Source organism: Conger conger, chromosome 15 (assembly GCF_963514075.1).
Source record: "Conger conger chromosome 15, fConCon1.1, whole genome shotgun sequence".
NCBI lineage: Eukaryota > Metazoa > Chordata > Actinopteri > Anguilliformes > Congridae > Conger > Conger conger.
The window spans coordinates 13990160-13999585 of record NC_083774.1 but is presented as its reverse complement, the minus strand read 5'-3'; the positions used below and the strand labels follow the sequence as shown (position 1 = coordinate 13999585).

The 9426-nt window shown below is 44.0% G+C and overlaps 2 protein-coding genes across 4 annotated transcripts in view; one reads left to right on the top strand and one right to left on the bottom strand.

The window, feature by feature from the left end:
• Positions 1 to 339: 339 nt before the first annotated feature.
• Positions 340 to 6087, bottom strand: LOC133112119 (ubiquitin-like protein 7). Of its 3 annotated transcripts, none has more exons than XM_061222823.1 (11): positions 5947 to 6087; positions 4613 to 4800; positions 4305 to 4424; positions 4044 to 4126; positions 3567 to 3651; positions 2651 to 2708; positions 2376 to 2509; positions 1931 to 1980; positions 1581 to 1757; positions 1040 to 1150; positions 340 to 611 (listed from the first exon to the last, which is right to left on the bottom strand). In XM_061222823.1, the coding sequence occupies exons 1-11, from the start codon at positions 5982 to 5984 to the stop codon at positions 474 to 476; spliced, it is 1182 nt and encodes a 393-aa protein (XP_061078807.1). In that variant the 5' UTR covers positions 5985 to 6087; the 3' UTR covers positions 340 to 473. The 3 variants fall into 3 exon arrangements, 2 of the variants coding, with proteins under 2 accessions (XP_061078807.1, XP_061078808.1); XM_061222824.1 differs by lacking the exon at positions 5947 to 6087 and adding an exon at positions 5105 to 5247; XR_009705039.1 differs by lacking the exon at positions 340 to 611 and adding an exon at positions 642 to 932 and having other exon boundaries at positions 964 to 1150.
• A 2329-nt stretch (positions 6088 to 8416) lies between these two features.
• The window catches only part of cd276 (CD276 molecule), a 59587-nt gene continuing 58577 nt past the window's right edge, over positions 8417 to 9426 (top strand). The window contains exon 1 of the mRNA XM_061222190.1: positions 8417 to 8785. The gene's annotated coding sequence lies outside the window, so the exon portion shown is untranslated. The remainder of the gene's footprint in view (positions 8786 to 9426) is intronic.

The window sequence follows — 9426 nt, the reverse complement described above, 5'->3', positions numbered from 1 at the left end:
AAATGCCAATAATGTAATGTAATGTTCCCAAATACTCCCTCCCTTAAAACCAAAGGACTGAAATGGATTGCATATTGGTATGCTATCCTTCATGAATTAACTTGGAGAACTAAATTGTGTATTTTCAATCTCTGAAGAGAGAAGTAATCATGCCTGTTTTCCAAAGTTTATTAATTTGAAACCATACAGTCTATTTTTCATACTTTTAAACATAAAAAAAAAAAAAAGTACACATACCAGGTTTAACTGAGGAGATCCGTTTTTCATTTCTTCAGAGAAACCTACCATTTTCCAAGGGTTTGTTCAGTTCAGTTCTAGTTGGGGGGGGGGGGGGGGGGGGGGGGGGGGCACCGAAACCATTGTTCCTGTGTTTGGGATCAAACCAATCGCCGCCGTTTCAAGTCCAGTAAAATACACAGCAAAGCACGGCGTACGAGCCTGTGGACCTCCTGCATCCCAGAATACCGTTCTGCCTAAGGGGCGCCCCCGGCGAAGATGAGCTCCAGCGCAGCCTGGATGTCTCCGCCTGTGGCCTGCAGCGCCCGCAGGATCAGATCCTCGTCGCGGATGCCCATGTCCCGCAGCTGCTGCAGCTGAGACTGCCACTGGGTCTGACAGAGAGGGCCCCAGCGTTACACTCACTGCTACTCACAACGCCACAACCAGGAGAACTCAGCCAACAGTTCAATACTTTAAAAGCTTAGGGATTCTGTTCCACTGCTTTGTATAATGGAACTTAAAATCCTTTAACTGCAGATAAGTAAAAGTCTCCAGAGCAGGGTTTCCCAACCTTTTTTCTGCAATGGCACACTTTGTATGATAAAAGAAACAGCCATGGCACAATGTGACCCCATTAACCACTAAAATGTTACAATATGTCACCTGAGCGGGAATTTGAACATTTTCCACAGCACACTTGGTAAACTCTGAGGGCACACTCAGCTGAAAAACAGTGCTCTAGAGGACTCTCACAGCATGGCAACCACAGAGCCCTTTTGGCCATCATGGTCATGCTCCCTTATGAAGGGTCCTCTCTCACCTGCAGAGAGGACATGCTGGAGACCTGCAGGGCCTGCTGGAGGGCCTGGTTGAAGATGTCGTTGGTGATGGGCGTCCCAGCGGGCACGGGGGACACCCCTGAGGAGGCCCCCTGTAGCACAGCACACGGGACATGAGGACAGGGACAGGGACAGGGACAGGGACAGGGACAGGGGGACATAACACTGCTCTGCACTTTAACAACTGTCAGGGGAAAATTTATCAAAACATCCAGGGTGGAAAACACACTTACTATCTGCAGATGATAGTACAACCCCCCCGCAAAGCATAACACATGCAATATGCTCCTTGATGAGAGAGCACACCCCATATTCTGACAAATCACACTTGACCATGTAAGCAAGATGAACCCCACTCCTGCATTAAATGAAGAATGCATGTAAATGCCCATGACATTTCCCGCATATGAGAACTCTTGATAGCCCTGAACGTTGCAGGTTCAATGAGGGCCGTTCAGGAATTAAACAAGCAGGAGAAAGACAGAAAGACGACGTTGAAGGGCTACAGGAGCTGCAGCGTACCTGGTTCCCCGTGGTCGGCGTGACCGCGCTGCTCTCGGGAGTGCTGGCGAGGGCGAGGGCGGTGGCCAGCTCACTCTGAGTGATAGGGCGTGGCCCCACGGCACCGCTGTAGCCCAGCGTGGCGGGCCTGGCCCCCGATGAGCCCCCAGCACCGCTGGACGGCCCGGCCCGATTCCCCTGCAGAGGAACAGCAGGGCAGGAGGCACATCACGTCAGGCAAGAGTTTCTTTCCAGACAATAATGAATATTTACAGTATGAAATGTAAGGTATCTACATGAGAGATGTTAACCAATGAGCTACTGTAAGACTGAATAGAATCCAAAATACGGGTCGAGTCGGATGAGCTTACCGACTGGAAATCATCCTCATCATCAGACATGCCCTCAAACAGGAATCCACCTGTGGAGGAGACAGGGAGAACAATCTAGAAAGCAACTCAGAGCCAAGCCCAGTCCACACAGAGAATGCTGGTTACATTACATAATTGGCATTTGGCAGACGCACTTATCCAGAGCGACGTACAGTTGATTAGATTAAGCAGGAGACAATCCTCCCCTGGAGCAATGCAGTGTTAAGGGCCTTGCTCAAGGGCCCAACAGCTGTGCGGATCTTATTGTGGCTACACCGGGATTAGAACCACCGACCTTCCGTGTCCCAGTCATTTACCTTAACCACTACGCTGCATGCCGCCCCTGGTTACCAAAGCGATTCAGAGCCAAGCCCAGTTCACACACAGAACGCTGGTTAACAAAGCGATTCAGAGCTGGGAGGATGCACCCATTACTGCTGCTCACCTGGCATGTCGCTATAGGAGCTGGAGGAAACGTTGCGAGAAGAGCCAGCGCCCTGCTGGGTGGGGACACTGCCAGCCACCGAGTGCAGGACCAGGACGATGGCATTGACCAGAGCGGGGTGAGAACTCATCAACCTGGAGGGGGAGGGCAAGCGGAGGGGTTAGCCTCAAAACAATGCACAGGGAGCACCTGAGATGAAACTGAACTAGAGTATCTGGAATAATAATAATAATAGTAACACATTATCTGAAATATCGTTATACGATTAAACTTACATATCCAGCATGTTGGGGTCTGTAAAATGTACAAAAAGATCTTTGTCTTGGAGTACACCTGAAAAATAAAACAAAGATTGGTGTGAAATTCACCTTCACTTTTATCTGACTGTATATATTGTATTTGACTGTTTAAAATGTCTGTTGATAATCTGACAATATGTCTGTTTTTTACTTTGTGGCATAACAATTTTCATCATTCATTTTCACTTGATGGAAGGAGAACATATTAAGCTGTTGCTTATTTTCACTGTCACGGCATGGAAGGATGACGCTTCGTGGAGAGCTTGGGCAGACAGACTACAGGTGCCAATCAACAACAACCAGATCAATCACCCCAGCACAACTGTAGTAGATACCCCGTCACCCTGTCACCCTTCCCCCAAGGGCAACACTATGGCCATTTGTACACAATGGCTCATCCCACGGAACTCCTGGTCAGTCGTCACTGATATGGTCAGGTGTCGATGCTGTTTTTTAAGATTTTGTTCCATTCTTAGTAGTATGATATATTTTTCATGAAACCTCAAAATGAAACTCAAAAGAACAGCTTAGTCAGGTGGGTCCTACTGTATGGCATAAAATGTTTCATGACAATCCTTGATCAGAACATGTTTGGTGTCCTTCCGATTGTTTCAGTGTGACTGGTCAGGGCGGCCTGTAGCGTAGTGGTTAAGGTAAATGACTGGGACACGGAAGGTCGGTGGTTCTAATCCCCGGTGTAGCTACAATAAGATCCGCACAGCCGTTGGGCCCTTGAGCAAGGCCCTTAACCCTGCATTGCTCCAGGGGAGGATTGCCTCCTGCCTAGTCTAATCAACTGTACGTCACTCTGGATAAGAGCGTCTGCCAAATGCCAATAATGTAATATATCTAGCACAACTGGTGGCGATAGCAGTGTTCTTGCTGTACTTACCCAACGCCACTGGGTCACTGCTCAGTCCTGGTGTGGCCACTATTATCTGGTCCAAAGACTCCTTATTGTTCAGCATCTTGAATACCTGGGCATTCACAGAATAAAGAGTGACAAAGCTGTACGTTTGAGGCTTCGTCCAAATATTATTGCATAATGTTACGTATTCAAAAGTGTTGAATAAGGTGAAAATGAGAGAGTTAGTTAGGAGGGCATGTGAAAGTCACCCAACTAACATTACAAAGAACTGTGGGAGGATTATTTCTCTCATTTCTCCATTTTAAGCTCCATAAGGGAAAGGAGCACATTAGTGACCTCAACCGGGACACCTCTATCAAATGCTTTTACTTGGAAACACTGTTTTGGGTAATAAACACAGCAGTATCATGCCTGTACCCCACAAACACATCGGCATCCTATCCTTATGATAAAGGTAAGGCATTAAACTTCATTCATGAAAGCCCAGCTCTGCAAGCTTACGGAGTCTCTGTAAGCAGTGCTGGTGTGAAGGGCAGCCTGCAGCACACGGAACTCCCTGGCAGCAGTGGTCCGGTCCACTGGCTCTGCAAACAACAGGGAGGGGAGCACACAAGTGAGAACAACTTTATTCATATCACAATTTTTTCAGTCAAAGACAGATTCAGTTATGCCCCTCCAGTGCAGCTACTGACCATACATCCATTCAGGTTTACAGACTCATAAGGAAGGACCCCTGCACACCCTGAATGCTAGTCCACACACCTGGCTTCACCTCTGGTTCTGGCCAGGATTTCTTTAAGATGTGAACAGTGGAACCTGGCTGGATGCCATAGGAGTCCAGCGTAAGGTCATCCTTCAGCTTACGGCCGCAGTACACCAATTCTGAAACACGCACAACATTAGATCTCATTTCTGTTGAGTCGTAGGCAAACAGGACTGGTCCAGATTTACTCTACAGTTAGTATTAGTCATATTGCCATTATGTAATTAACGACAACAAAAAAAGCTTGATTAAACAAGGGTTCTTGTCACATTTATCTGGTGTAGTAAAACGCTAAAGTGCCGCTAACCTATAAAATCTGGGTCCGGCACTGAATCGGGTAACTGGGCTGCAACCAGCTGTTTCAAAGTGGCAACTCGGTAACCCCCAGGAGTTACATCTCCAGGCTCAGCCTCAGGAAAATGCATCACTGTCTTCGGAAGGGACGGGTGATCCATGAGCTTTAACGATAAGCGCCATTCTGTAATTGCCATTTCCCTGAAACAGCAAGAAAAAGGGCAACGTTAGCTCGGGTTTATGGAACACATCAATCTTGCGTCTAGCCCCTCCCATAACATTATACAAACGTTAGTATGTAGCTAGCTAGGCTAGTCGGTTAGCTAGGTTATGATATAAACAAGCAAGCTAGCTAAGCAGCTAACCTGACCAGCAATACATCACGTCTCTAATCAAATTGGTTGGGCATTAAACTATAAATACACGACAAATGTATGCAAGACGAATTAACAAGACATAAAACAAAGTAGCTAAACAAATATGAATATCAGACGGCAAAACTTACCGAAGCGACCAGCTATGTTTATCTTATTAACGTTTTACTGCTCAGTCACAAGAATACGGAAATGGCCCTGAAAACATGGTAGTTGTAGTCTTTATAGAACTTGAGAGAACTTCAATACCCATGCTGTATTTGGAGAAGCGGAAGTAAGGTGGTTTTATACTAGTCTGCCTGAAATGGTAAATTTAATTCAGCGAGAAAGGGACACATATTGAAATATTGAAACAGCAATGTACCGCAAAGGTTGGGGAAGAAGTTGCGCTGTATTTGGCTGTACCAATAGCCAAAAGAAACTAAGCATTTGGCGAAGGGAGACTTGTGAGTTGCACTCCCCCTTGTTGCACAACGTTTGTCCATGCTTGCAGCCATTCTCCTTTCATAACTTTCCCCGTGATAAAGACAGCCGTCGAGCATGGCTAGAAGCGGTCGGAAGGAAGTCTGACTACAACCCATGCAAATCATCTGTGGTATGCTCTATACACTTTCTTTACGGGTCTCCGACTTCTGAATACCACATTCCCGTGCTGAACATGAAGCGACACCCACGAAAAGGTAGTAAGATAGTAGCGAGTGGCAGCAATGATGATGCTGTGGATACAAGTGCAGAAAACGGAATTTTGCCTGATCTCAAAAAGAAGAGGGCTTACAAAATTATGCTGGAGGAGGAGGCTGTTTTGGGAGAAACTTTGGGGGGAAGCCCGCAGTCCGAGAAAGATAAATTGGACATTGAAGAACGCCATGCACATGGGTCGTGGGAGCAAGCAACTGTGGAAGCTATTATGAATCTCAGGACATTTGACACGACCACCACCACTTCGCAGATAGCTCAGATGATAATTGCCAACCTTAAAGACGAGAACGATTTCCTCCGGGCGCAAAACATCAAGCTTCAATGGGAGCTGAAGTCCATGCAAGAGAAGCATTCGGCCGATTTACAAGCCACTAAAGAGGAACTACTGGTCCTGAAAGGCAGATGTACGTGCACTGATGGGCATTCGGTGACCCCTCCGCCCGTGGCTGTCGCGCCAGAGGCAGAAGTTGTCGAAGCCATAGAGATAGGACACAGGGGGGCTTCGACTCCGTCTGAAACGGAGCGACCCTTCACTGTTGGGCTGCTTCCGACGGAACAATCTGAGGTTGGAAAGTTACTAACAGTCGACCATCCTGCTCCAAATGAAATAATTGCATGCACTGGCGCAAACACGAAGACACAAGGCAACTCGGAATCTTAAGTTTAACGGGAGTTACTCATGTGGCGTCTGTAGTAAATATCTTTGTGTTAGACAATCTTTGCCTAAAATTTAGATAATACTATTATTAATACTATTAATTGTAGTATAAATGAATAGTATTATACGGATTCTAAAAATAATAATTATTATTATCTTTTGTATTATTTATTTTGGGACAACTTCCCTTTAATATTTTGCTAGAGCAATTCAAATTATGTCATTAATTATGCTCAGCACAATGCTGCTTCTTACTTGATTCAAAACTACAGGCACTGTCTCCCTGGGTAGAGATGGGACAAGCATGCTGCCAATAAAGTGAAACATCCTATTTATGGCATGTTACTATTTGCACTTTTTTGTGTGTCGCTCTGGATTAGAGCGTCTGCTAACTGACTATAATGTAATGTAATGCCTGTAAGCAAACTGTACCAGAGAACAAAATTAGACGCATCTGTATGTGCCTTTGTGACATTGCTTTACAATGTTTGTCAGATGTGCTACGATCATATAAGCTAATGTGGCTACATCCTCTGGGTGTCGTCCTTCACTTTTCACAGTACAATTACTAGCCTCATATTCAACTTTATCAGCAGCCACACAGTGTTTCAAAACCTAAAATTGCTAAACCTGCTAATTTGAACAAGCTAGTCAATATTAGTACTATTACAAAAATAGCTATAGAGGAGAATAAATTGCATAAGCACATAAAGAATACTTCTAAATGCATAAAAAGTGTTGCAGTTGCAACAATGTGATTGTTACTGTGTGTGCCTTGTGTGCTCCTGGTTGTGGTCTTGGAACACAGGAGCACACAAGTCTGGAAAGCGAATGGTGGCTAGAAGCAGAAGTCATGCCTCATGTTTTATGTGGATTATGTTTTGAAAGCTCGGGGTGTCCGGCTCGAAAACCGATCTTTATGGGTCCATAATACCTTTTATCTGTAGAGATCTTCCCCATTTGGCTACAGCAAGCTTTTGTAGCTTCCCAAACTGACCAGGAGAGGGCGACTCGAGTGGTTTATTGGTGCCTCTGTTGGACCCTCACTCCCTCTGCTGTCTAGTGTTATCTATTGCACTCCTGCTTTTGCTGAACAAATGTTCCACTGAAATCGTACAACTTATTGTTTTCTACGTTTTCTCTGCTTCTCTCAATTTTCGTTGGACAAGGAAATGGCAAGGAATTATATAATTGACTGTTGTTTATACAATAAATGTAATTGTCCAGCCATTATTGCTTGTGTATGCCGGCGTGTGTGTTAATTCTGTTTCTGTCATTTGCATATTTTTACTGCAAACTGTCCATTTTATTAATACCTTTTTCTGCAAGCTATTCAATGTATTGAGTAAATTAAATTGTATTCACTGAAGGGTAAAAAGGAGAAATGGTTAACATCACTTACAAAATGTCTGATTAAATTAAAACCCAATTCTGACAATTATATTTCAGGTGATGTTATACTGAACCAGCTGAAGTTGTGGAATAGTCTATCTTACACAATATAACAGATGTACATATTACTGATTTTGGCAACAAGGAACAACAGATTATTAGCTTCTATGAACATCGAGTAGGCTCCAGAATTATTGGCACCCTTGATAAAATAAAAAAAACATTCTGCATATAAGAACACAGAAAATCTATAGGTTATGTTCAAACATAGGAAAACCAAGTGTCTGGAGTTTATGACTGGAACATAGTGCTATGGTCATGAGACCAAGATTGAGTATTTGGCCATACACACCATCGATGCATAATAATAGTAAAGCACACTACTTTTACACTTTATTTTCCAACATGTGTAAAGTTCATGTCAATAACAGTATTATTTGATAGTTTACTGTATTTTTGTGCATTTCAAGGGTGGCAATAACTGGAGCACATTGTACTGTATATGAAGGGTATATGCAGGGTTGGTTGTAGTTTGTAACAGATTTACACATTACTTTTGTGAGTTGGCTATTGATGAATTAATTTACTGTTTATTTAGGATAATAACGGTATTATTTTTATAGCTTGACTGCACTCTATTTATCCAAGTATTACTGTAGGATGTGACGCACACAGACGGTTAAAAATGGCTGCATTGTAAGCAGTATTTTGAGTTACAGGCGGTGACTAACATGCAGCAATGGTTAATGGGACTCGTACGGGAAAGGAAGACGAGGTCCCTGCCCCAATCCATGACATCATAGCCTACTGGACAAAGCACCGAAAGAAGGAGGGGTTTTATATAGCGCGGGGCTAATCGTCCCGAATCTGGAACTAACCTTACAGAATCTGTGCCTATTCATGCTCACAACACACGGAAACGGTAATTTCCTGATGTCCAGGGACCCAAAAAAGGAATGTAGGCTATATCACAACGTGAAGGCTTCTGCATGACGATTTGTTCTGGTTCTGGTTGATCCGTGGTTTGCGGATATTATAGGCTACATTCGGTTTTCTTGGCATGGTAAGTTTTTACACCAAGTTTATTTTTCCGTGAATCCGTGACGATTCGTTTATCATTATAAGTGAATCAAACACATGGAAACACATGTTCCTACTTGTAATGTTGGCGATATTTAAAAAAATATAAGTGCTATCTGTTTTGGTAACAGTAAACCTCTGGATTTGTAACTGGAATATGCAGACACGACTAGTCTGGTTAGCGTTACACGGTCCAAGTAAAAGTTTTAAATTGCGGTCATTTGATAGACATTCTCCACGAGAAAAAAAGGAAAAAAAAGAAACACGTGAGCAGACTGCAATAAACACCTGAATATTACGCGTTTTACAGGGGTGCATCCTCCCATATTTAAACGGTTTGGGTCATATGTATCCTCCAGTCACATAATAAGATGGCATAAGTTTATTAGATTATGGTATTATTCGTGCTCGTGCCCTTTGTCTGTCACCCTTATGGGGGCACACCTAAATTGTCCATGTCTGATGAAGCCAGATGCAAACCGAAATAGCTCTCTTATGAGATTAGGGTGGGGTAAGTGGGTAACGTTACACTAGCAGCCCTGCCAGCAAGACCACTAACCCAAAATATAGACCTTGTTAATAAGCAGATCCTATGCATCCATGGCACAGGATGTAGAAGTTAAT